The 11,299-nt window shown below is 40.7% G+C and overlaps 2 protein-coding genes across 2 annotated transcripts; both read left to right on the forward strand.

Moving 5' to 3' along the window:
* The first annotated feature begins 1,332 nt into the window (after window positions 1-1,332).
* On the forward strand, window positions 1,333-2,736 carry LOC139283776 (uncharacterized). Its single transcript, XM_070903813.1, has one exon. It carries the CDS (start codon window positions 1,333-1,335, stop codon window positions 2,734-2,736), a length of 1,404 nt encoding a protein of 467 aa, XP_070759914.1.
* A 3,057-nt stretch (window positions 2,737-5,793) lies between these two features.
* LOC139284740 (uncharacterized) lies at window positions 5,794-9,592 on the forward strand. The gene is made up of 3 exons (XM_070905100.1): window positions 5,794-5,853; window positions 8,206-8,429; window positions 8,538-9,592. Exons 2-3 carry the CDS (start codon window positions 8,213-8,215, stop codon window positions 9,590-9,592), a joined length of 1,272 nt encoding a protein of 423 aa, XP_070761201.1. The 5' UTR covers window positions 5,794-5,853; window positions 8,206-8,212.
* Window positions 9,593-11,299: the final 1,707 nt, after the last annotated feature.

An 11,299-nucleotide genomic window follows, 5' to 3' on the forward strand; every position in this document is an offset into this window, starting at 1 on the left:
CCATATAAGCTGACATTTGGTCATTTCAGTTATTTATTTTGTTTGTTTTACACATGTTCACCCCCATTGTATTGGGGTGGATATATCTCAAAATGTGGCCAAATTAAACCAAAATGTTTGAGTGAAATGACCCTTTAATTCCCAACGTCACTCAGGCGGCGTTTAATTAATAGGAAATATGAAACTTTAAAAGTCAAGTACGCAGTTCACCGCCTACACCGCCCCCCCACCCCACCCCGCAAAAAAGACTCCCAATACATCCGATTTGGAACTAAATAATAGGAGGTGCAAAAGAAGTAATCTGTCATTCGAGGTAAACCGAGGCAAAATCCTATTATTTAAGTTAATTTAATGCTAATTAATTGGATAGAACCTGAACGCAACATTCCTCGACCGTAACGTCTGAAAGAACCGTTGGTCGACTCAGTTGAAACCTTTCACACACTGTTCCGCCATATTTAATCAAATCACTGGGGTCTGTGGTTTCCTCAGGAGGTTATCAATTATTTAAGACAAATACCAAAAGATTCCAATAAAAATATAGGTTAACGTTTAGGTGGTGGGCGTGGCTTAAGATAATTTACCCGCAAAAGCAGGAGGTAAGGAGTGGCTGATACAAAAAGTTTGGGAAGCACATGATCTAAAGGAAGAAACGGCGGAGTCGTGGATACTGACGTTACAAGGTCAGCAGTATGTATTGCATACATCTGTTTATGAATATTCAGTTTTTAAGAAGGTACTTTGACTACATTTGTCTCGTAACTCTTTCCATAGCCAGTGTTTTCTGGAAGTAGACGTTTTCACAATGCTTCTCCAACCTACCATTAAAACCCCCGGTGGGTTTTATGAATGTTCCTGTCTTGTAACTAATATTTTCTGGTCTGTCTCCACAGAACAATGTAACGTTAATTACAAACGAGTGAAAAGAGTAACGTTTGTTTGCCTGCAGTAAACTTAAAGTCTGAAAGGTCTGTGCTATTTTAAGCCTGGCAGCTATGTTGCACCCTCAGCTTCATGTTGACTACATGGGGTAAAGCAGGTGGGCAAGGCAGTGTGGTGCAGAAAACACATAAAGGCCGTTAATGTTTGTTAACATGTCATGTAGTCAATACTCACTCAAGCTTTTCCAGTACGCCAAGCAAAAGACAACCAACGATAACTGTGTTAGCAATTTAATAAAAATTTGGAACTTACTTTACTGTTACCAGAAAGACATTTCTTTAAGAGACAGGACTTTTTAATGGTAAATTATAAAATCAATGTTTTTTTCTTATATTTTATCTACCTCTTCTTTTTACATTTCTTTCCTTGGCTCCCCCCTGCAGTGCAAAGATGAAGCTGACTATAATAGCTGTGTGGTGTCTGTCCCTTCTTTTGGTTCATACTAATTTGTCACTGGCCAAAAAAAGAGGAGGGTTTGGTGGAAAAATAAATCTCTTTAAGAAGACACCCAAAACAACAGTTAATCGGGACACCAAGTCTAAAGGTGGAACCCTCACACAGCCTAAACAACAATTCAACCAAGGAGGCTACCCCCAGCAACCAGGCAGACCAGGGGGTTACCCTAACCAAGGAGGCTACCCTCAGCAACCAGGCAGACCAGGGGGTTACCCTAACCAAGGAGGCTACCCTCAGCAACCAGGCAGACCAGGGGGTTACCCTAACCAAGGAGGCTACCCTCAGCAACCAGGCAGACCAGGGGGTTACCCTAACCAAGGAGGTTACCCCCAGCAACCAGGAGGAGGTTATGGCAGTTATGGTGGTTATGGCAGTCATGGCGGATATGGTGGTTATGGCAGTTATGGAGGTTATCCAGGGGGATACATGAACTACAACCCAAACAACAAAATTCTGAGCCCTCACTATGGTGGCAGCTTTGGTTACGGGGGCCATGGCGTTGGGGGCGGCTCTCCTTTTTCCCACTCAGTTCAGGCAATGGGCGTGTATCCCAAAGATAATTCCAGAGGGTTTGGGCGCAGTGCGGTAATGGCAGCAGCTGGAGGGGCTATGGCAGGAATGGCCCTTGGCTACGGGCTAGGAAGGTTCCCTCGTCCTCCCTTCCAGTTTCACAACCCCCAGGAGGAGTATTACTACAACCACTACATGTACAGGAAATATGGTGCCCAGTCTACTGATACCAATGACTACAGCAGAGACTACAGGTACAGCCAACCCCCTGAGACCTATGATAGCTACATGGACTCCTGCTTGAAGAGAAAAGACCTTCTGCCTGCGGAGAATCGAAAGCCAAACAACAAACCAGCTGCCACTATCACAACTGCAATTACAACCACCACAACTACTTCTGTAACTACCATAACTACTGCTGCCCCAGATACTGGCACTGGCAGCAATGCAATAAAGAGCAACAGCACTGCAGCAGAAAACCCCTCGACCTCTGCACCTTCCACTACCCGCCCTCTAAATGAGTCCGCAGCCAATCCTGCGCCTCCAGCTTCACAGGTTCTCAGAAAAACTGCTACTGCTAATGATGACGATGATACAGTCAGCATTGTGGAGATCGGCTACCCGGCACTGATCAATCAGCTGAAGGTCAGGAGATGTGTAGGGTTGTACATGGTTTACTCTGAAAAGTACTTGAAGAAAAAGACGGAACCCAGCGCCAGCAATGGTGTGCAGGGACTGGAGATGGGCTCGCGAGGGCTTTTAGCTCTGGTCACCAGTACTATACTGATGCTACTGAATAGCAACATGCTGCACCGAGCCCTTCACTGAAGTTTAAAGTGATGGAGAAATATAGAAAATTATCTCAACATCTATTGGATGGATTGCCATGAAATTTTGCACAGATATTCGTGGTCCCCAGTGGGTGAATCCTAATGAAACTTATTTGACATTTTTGTTTTTGAGTAACATGAGTTTTGGGTAGATTGTCATAACTGTAATTTATGAGTTGTCATAACTTGGGTGATACCCTTACTTTTCATCTAACGCCATCATCTGGAAATTTGTCCAACACTTTGGTTTATGACCAAATACTTGCAAAACTAATGACATTCTTTTCAGCCTCAACTAATTAGCACATTTTAGCATGCTAACACACTAAACTAAGATGGTTAACATGGTAAACATTGTGAGCATATTAGCATGCTGACATTAGCATTTAGCTCAAAGCACTACCTGTGTGCCGAGGTACAGCCTCACAGTGAGCATGGCTGTAGACTCAGTCTTGTGTTATTTATTCAAGCAAACTGGCCAGTGTCAGTGGCTTAGGGGATATGTTTACACCCTGGGCATTTTCAGGGGTATGATCTGTGTAAATAAACTGCTTTGCAATAATGGAGATGTGCTTTAAATGTGATATAGTAATTGTATTAACTCAGTGGGTGCTGATGTTGGAGGAAGAGGAAAAGAGTGAATATTATATTGAATAATAAGAATACAGACTTTGGACAGAGAAGTTTTACATTGTGAGCATAACTGAGTATATTTTCACCATTTTCCACCATCATGTACTAAACATACTGAACCTGTATCTAATGATCATACGGTTCATTTAAATACAGACAATCTAATCAGAACGCTATTCAAGGCTGATTATGATCTCTGTTGGTACTTCTTTTATTTGGATAAAACACAGAAGTGTGCTTGTTGGAATCAATGCAAAGAAAAAAGCACATTTCAATATTTATGTATTGCGGACGGTGGAATGCAATGAAGTGCATTTACTCAAGTACAAGTTTGATGTACTTAATATTAAGCTACTTTATACTTCTGCACCATTACATTTCAGAGGGAAATATTGTACTTTTTACTCCACTACATTTATTTGACACATGTAGTTACTAGTTACTTTTTGCATAAAAAACATAATGTGCTTACTTGATATGATGCAGTACTATATTACTATCTACCCATTGGTATACAAAGTATCTTAAAGTGGCTCCACATTGACAAACATTAAAATGCTCTTGCATGTATTTGTTAATGATAAAAACAAAATAATATAATATTCTACAATATAACACTGTGAAAGGAGCCATTCTGCATAATGAGTAGTTTTACTTTTGATATTTTAAGTACATTTTGCTGACAGTACTTCTGTACTTTTAACTTGAGTAACATTTGAATTGACTTTTACTTGAAATGGAGTATTTTTAGTATTACTTTTACTTATGTAAAGAGTCTGAGTACTATTTCCACCACTGATTGTGGATGATGTTGGTAAATATTATGAATATTTTTTTCCAGAAAATACTCTTCCAGAAATACTCTTAATGTTTGAAACTAATTATATCTGATGTACTGATTTTGATTTTCAAGGTTTTCAAGGTTTTTTCTAATCATCAAACAGTGTCTGTTGTACTGCTCACTGTGCCCGTCTGGAAACTGTTACTGCCTACAGTTGTTGATGGTGTGTGATCTGCAGGCTAATTTCTTTCACTTAAACATTGCACTGCTGTCCGGTCCATTATTTCACTGCATTACAGTTATGCTTCACTGTACAAGGCAAATAAGTGTTTGGGTGATTTAAAGATTTAAAATCATAATTAAAATCATGAAACTCTTAAAGGTTGTTTCCTATGTTTATCTGTGGACAATACGTGTAAAATTGAAGTGAAATCCAATTCATTTAGTTTTATTTCTCTGTGGAAATATTGCTATTGTCTTGTGTTGGTGATAAGAGTAGAAGAACAATATCTTCATATGAAAATGTAGCATTATTACTTCAAGGAAGACACTATAACCACAACATATAACTTATTCGTCATGACTGCTTTTTATTTTAAAAGAGACAGCTGGTTATGACAGCATTATTCATCACAGAAGGTTTTTAATGTAGGACTTTCAATGGCCAGCAGGCGGCATCATCTGTATTCAAGAATGCACTAGTGTACTGAGCTCTAGGTTATGGCTCCTAAAGGCACCCACAACCTCCTGCTTATTTCCTCTCCCAGAGCACAGATACCCTTATTAAAACTCTTTGCACCCTCTGCTTTTACCGCAAAGACACAATCCTGCCCACAAGCAATTGAGAGCTTTTGAGTTTAACAGCAGGTGGCTAAAAGGTATATTTTTGACTGCATCATGTCAGTAGGTCTCCTTTTACAACCAACATTAAAAATGAATGAAAGTGGCTTTTTGTTTAATGAGACAGTTGTAAGCTATGCTGAAATGTTGCCTTTGGCTTGTGACGTTTCTCTTTTCTGAGGATGCTGCTTATATGGAACAATAATCAGTATACCTAAACCTATTTGTTAAAGTGGAGATTTAAATATTCACTATGCCATAATGCAAGAATTTGAGTTTTTATCACCTGGGTTACAACATAAAACATTACAAAACCCCCATTACAAAAACATTACCAAAAAAAAGGATCTGCTTAAATTCTGAAAATGCATCTTGGATTTAGTAAAGTTTAAAATCTTTGATCCTTGAAGAACTGAGTTCTTGGGACAATTTACATTAGTACCTGGTGATTCAAACTGTGGAGCTATGACATCTAGTATGATAACAGGTAATAGCTAACATATGAACTAAGTTGACAGGGGTGTTAAACTCTTGTCAACTTCCTGTTTACTTCGAAGGTCTGGAATAAATAGGCAGACAAATATGGCATGTAGGCTTATGGTTTAGTCACTGTATTCTCCTTTTGTGTCATATATATATATATATATATATATTGGTAGAAGTATTGAGATATTTTATTGCTGGGAAATGTGTTTGGCAAAGCCCCGCCCCCATCGTCTGTGTCTGTGCGATCCGCATCCCTCGCGCCGCCTTACGTCATATGGACTTCACCCAGTTTCCATACTGAAAACGTTTGAACTACATCAACTCAAGTTAACGCTGAATAAAACGGGAGAAGCATCCAAACAGCCATCACTCAAGGTAAGGCAAGTCCTTCACGTAAATTGATCGCACCCTCCCCGTTTTATTATGCTGGTTGGGGAAATTAAATGCACATTGTTTTTACCTCACTCGACCATCTCTCTGTATTAAAACCGTATTTTAATGGTCTTCTTAATGTGTGTATATTGCACTCGATAGTTGGCTAACTAATTTACTTGATACTGGCAAGCGCCATCTTTTAACCGAGTAAAGGGCGGTGGTAGCTGGCAGGCCACTTAAGTGTGTGCACTGTCAATACAAGGGCAGTATTATTGTCTGTCTACAGTATGTTTTATAAACAATCCGTGTTTGGGTTGCTTTGTTCGGAGCTGTCTTTTATTGCAATTATTTCATCAATATACATCCCCATCCCCATCATAAAACATCTGGGTCTTCTTGTTATTGTGTCCTGTGACTGCCACACCTGTTTTCTAGTTAACTGTTTTGCCCTCAGATAGAAACAAGTAAAATTTGACGAATTAAGGGTGAAATTAACGTTTACTAGCAAGCAGACCGATTAATCATTGCATTTATCAAAATAAAAATATAAATACTGACTTTATCTCTTCATTGTGGGTTCTGTATCCCATAAGTATTACTTAGCGTGTCATAATTAGGAGAAGAGTGATGGAGGAAGAGTGGATAATCCCGAAAATTGTAGTCCAAATCAGTCTCCCACTGCTGTCTTGCTGACAAATCTTGAGATGGTGTGAAGTTTGTGATTAGGTTGTATAGATGGGAAACGACCCCTTTCTTGAGGACACTGGTCTTCAGTATATTATCAAGCAGAGATTTTGGAGGGAGTGATGGAAAAAAGTTTTACCCCACAAAATCCCGAATCTGAAAATATCTGAAAAGGTGGGTTTTGGGGAGTTTGAATTCCAGGGACAATTGAGAGAAGGAGGCAAACGTCTTATCCATATACAGATCTTCAAATGTTGTTATGCCTCCCTCATGCCACATCCCAAAGGCATTGTCATTCAGAGATGGAGGAAAAATCGGGTTGTTGTTACAGGGAGAGAGTATTGGAATTGCTTGAATTCTGTGGTGGCGTTTAAACTGTTTCCATATTCGCTGTGTTTGGCTAACTAAAGGGCTACGTCTTAGATTAGAAGGAGACATACAGTATATAGTAGGGCTCAGGTCAGCGACATAAGGGACATTGGTCTGGACAAAGATTCTTCTATCTCCACCCAGGTAGGGACCCAGTCGCTAAGGCCATAATGACAATTTGGCCAGTGCAGTATACTGTGTATATTTGCTGCCCAATAATATACTTGGAAATTAGGGAGGGCAAGCCTCCCTGATGCTTTTGGCATCTGTAAGAGTGTTTTTCGTATTCTGACCGGGCTTTTGTTCCATATAAAGGAAGAAATGGCTTGGTCTGTGGTTTTAAATCAACATTTAGCAATTAGCCACAGAGGTGCTTGCGTTGCTATTGAAACAGTTTTGGTTTACTTGGTGCCACTGGTTGACAGCAAACACTGAAACTGTAAGAAACTTAATTCATAGACTTAATGCTTGTGTTTGAAACAGTGAAATAATCTAGGAGCAGGTGGACTGACAACAGATTACATTATCATCATTAACTGTTTCCTGATAATCAGACTGAAATGCCATTTAATTTCCTTCATAATTAAAAGCATTGTGTCATATATCGTTATTGTAGTCACTAACATCAATGTCTTTCATAGCCTCAAACAATGGAGGAAATAAAAGTGAATTAAATCAGGTCATGGGTGGGCTATATGGATAAGATCTAGAGCTGTAACGATCAGTCCAGTAAATGATCAGTTCAATGACAAAAAATCAATCGGCAATGGCAACTATTTTGATGACTGAATAATCATTGTAGTCATTTTTCGAGTTAAAGTGCCAAACATTATTTGGCTCCAGCTTCTCAAATGTGATTTTTCTTCCTTGTCATGTTATGATAGCAAACCGAATATATTAAGGTTTTGAACTTTTGAACTGATACTGATATAATGAGTTTAAAGATGCCACTTTGGGCTCTGGGGAGTTATAATGGCCATTTCTCACAATCTTGTGAAGAAAAAAAAAAGTCTGATTAATAAAGCACGAAAACACCATTTTTGAAACTGGTCATTGCAATGTGCTTTGATAGTAACATATCAGTGCCTTGTATTAATTCTATATCCCCAGATGGTCATAGGCACTGGAAGAAAAATTACAGTGTGGAGGCTAAGCATCAGTGTTAGTTACAGATGATTGGAAAGAGTACTGTTTGGTCATCTTCAGTAACATTGAGCTTGCAGTGTTGGAAGCATATTTTGGACCCACAGCTACCTCACCTCTTTCATAAGTTTTCTTTTTTCCTCTCCAACCCTACAGGGCGAAGATGAAGATGAATTCATTATCTGTGCTGTGTCTGTCACTTCTTTTGCTTCATACCCATTTTTCACTGGCCAAGAAAGGAGGAAGCGGTGGCTCAAAGTCAAAGTCCCCCACATCCAACCGGGGCAGCACCCACACTAACTCTAATGTGGGCTCCAGCTCTCAGGGCTCCAGCTCTCAGGGCGGATACCCCAAACAGCCTGGACAACCCAATCAAGGAGGCTACCCTCCGCAATCAGGCCAACCTGGGTATCCGGGTAGTTACCCCCAGCAGCCGGGTGGAGGAGGCTACCATAACCAGTATCCAGCATGGGGCTCTCCATACGGAGGAGGTCATGGTGGTCATGGCGGTTATGGTGGTCATGGAGGGTATGGTCGTTATGGTGGTCATGGAGGTTATGGTCATTATGGTGGTCATGGAGGTTATGGTCGTTATGGTGGTCATGGAGGTTATGGTAATCATGGAGGTTATGGTCGTTATGGTGGTCATGGAGGTTATGGCAGTTATGGAGGTTATCCAGGTGGATACATCAACCAAAACCCAAACAACAAAGTCCTGAGCCCTCACTATCATGGCAGCTTTGGTTACGGGGGCCATGGTGTTGGGGGCGGCTCTCCCTTTTCCCATTCAGTTCAGAAAATGGGCGTGTATCCCAATGATAATTCTAGAGGGTTTGGGCGCAGTGCGGTAATGGCAGCAGCTGGAGGGGCTATGGCAGGAGTGGCTATAGGCTATGGGCTAGGAAGGTTCCCCCGTCCTCCCTTCCACTTCCGCAACCCAGAGGAGGAGCGTTACTACAACCACTACATGTACAGGAAATACGGTTCCCAATCTACCGATTCCAATGACTATAGCAGAGACTACAGGTACAGCCAACTTCCTCAAACCTATGATACCTTCATGGAATCCTGCATGAAGAGAAAAGACCTTCTGCCTGCTGAGAATCAAATGCCAAACAACAAACCAGCTGCCACTATCACAGCTACAACGACTGTTGTCACCTCAGCGCCGCACACTGGCACCAGCAGCAACACAACGGAGACCAACAGCACTGCAGCAGAAAACTCCTCGACCTCTGCACCTTCAACTCCCCGCCCTCTAAATCAGCCCAAAGGCAATCCGGCGCCTCCATCGTCACAGGCTGTCAGCAGTGCCGAAGACGATGATACCGTCAGCATCGTGGAGATCGGCTACCTGTCACTGATTGAACAGATGAAGGCCAGGAGATGCATAGAGCTTTACATGGTTAAGTCTGAAAAGTACTTGAGGAGAGACACTGGAGGGGTGCAGGGACTGGAGATGGGCTCACGAGGACTTTTAGCTGTGGTCACTAGTACTATACTGATGCTACTGAATAGCAACATGCTAATGCTGCTGCACTGAGGCCTTCATTAGCAGTTAAAGTGATGAAGAATGTGTTAAGGAAGGAAGTAAATGGATGGGAGTTGATTAGGGAGAGAGGAACCTCTTGTACTCTCTTTTTGTTTTCTTTAGTCATTGCATCCTGATGCATGTGTGTGACTGGCATCACACAACTGGCTCTCATACTGTATTGCATGTTTGAACTATGTATTCAGGGAAAAAATAGACTAGAGAGCCAGAGTGTTTGCAACAAATTGCACTTCCCTTTTCCTCTCCTGAAAGAGAAAGGGTCTGTGTACTCCAGGCTGTTGGTGGATGTGAGGAATCTGGGCCATTAACGTCCATGTAGACATAATTAAATAACACGCGCTCTAGCCATAGAAGTAAGGCGTGGCACTCCCACTGAGTCATCTTTCTGTTTCCGTTTGTTTCGGAAAAAATGTTGTTATTTATTTATTCAAGGAAACTGGCAATGTTTGTCTTTTTTGTTGTCTCTGAGGACAAAGCATCTGCTGTTAGCTTGCACCTGTGGGGCTGCTACTTGCTCTGTCATGGTGATGATTTGTGTAAATACACTGCTTTACAATAATATGCTTCAAATTCAACATGAGTATATTAACTACAGGCGTGTTGATGTTAGAGGACTTTCTGATTCAGGGACACTTCAAAGAGTTTGAAAACAGTGAATAGTGATCCAAAACTATCAATTAATACTGGACTTTAACTTGTCTACTATTACAAATATCAGTGCTTTAGCCTGAGAGGTTCTACACTATGAGCATGACTGGGAATTTTTAATGGATCATATCTACTCGTGGACTTTTATCATATAAGGATAAACAGACTCTAAACAGACAGTGTGCATGCTGTTATCCTAATTACTTACATTGTAATCAATGCAAAGCAAAGTGCACCTTCTCCGAATATTCATGTATGTTGTCTTTACATTTTTCATGTAAACTGCCATTGCTTTGTACATTGTGTTGTATATTTTCTCATATATTTTTTTTATATACATGCCTCCATCCTCTCTTCTAGCCAATGTTTTGCCTCTCTCTCTCTCCCCTCCCCTAGAAGTGCTCTTAAAGTCCCCCTGATGTGCTAATTCTGAGCTGAATTTATCTCCAGATCCTACTGAATGTTATTTTGCATTATGAGTTCATGGTTGCTAAGATATGTACAGTATAGTACATGTGATTTGTACAATAATTTTTCTAATCGTAGAAGCTGATGACTTAAATAAAACAATTTAAAGGTACTCTCTGGAGTTTTATTTGACATGGTCATTATTGGAGACCCAGTTTTTATGTGAACATGTAGGATCATTTGTAACTACCTAAAATATAGCCACAAAGGCTGTCCTCCGTGTTGGTATAAAATCCTCTCTTTGACTTCAGTTTTGCCAATAAACCAGAAGCATTACTCCATTTATTACTCCTGCGTTGGCCTCCTGCCACCGCTGCAGAGTGCTGTCATGACCACTGCATCTAAAACCACACATCTCACTGGCAATCACCAAGCTATGGTTACAAGAAACACTTTTTATTGTCTTGACAACAATCTCTGACCATAAATGATCAGAAACCCCACAGAGTACCCTTAATGTGTTGTTATATGTAGCCTATGTTATCTCTTCTTCTGGCTTTGAATGTATTTGAAACTGCTTTTAAAGACATCTGTGAGAGATCACATTTACTGTACTGCTGGAGCTTCTACTGAATACTGAGG

Source organism: Enoplosus armatus, chromosome 4 (genome assembly GCF_043641665.1).
Source record: "Enoplosus armatus isolate fEnoArm2 chromosome 4, fEnoArm2.hap1, whole genome shotgun sequence".
Taxonomy (NCBI): Eukaryota; Metazoa; Chordata; class Actinopteri; order Centrarchiformes; family Enoplosidae; genus Enoplosus; species Enoplosus armatus.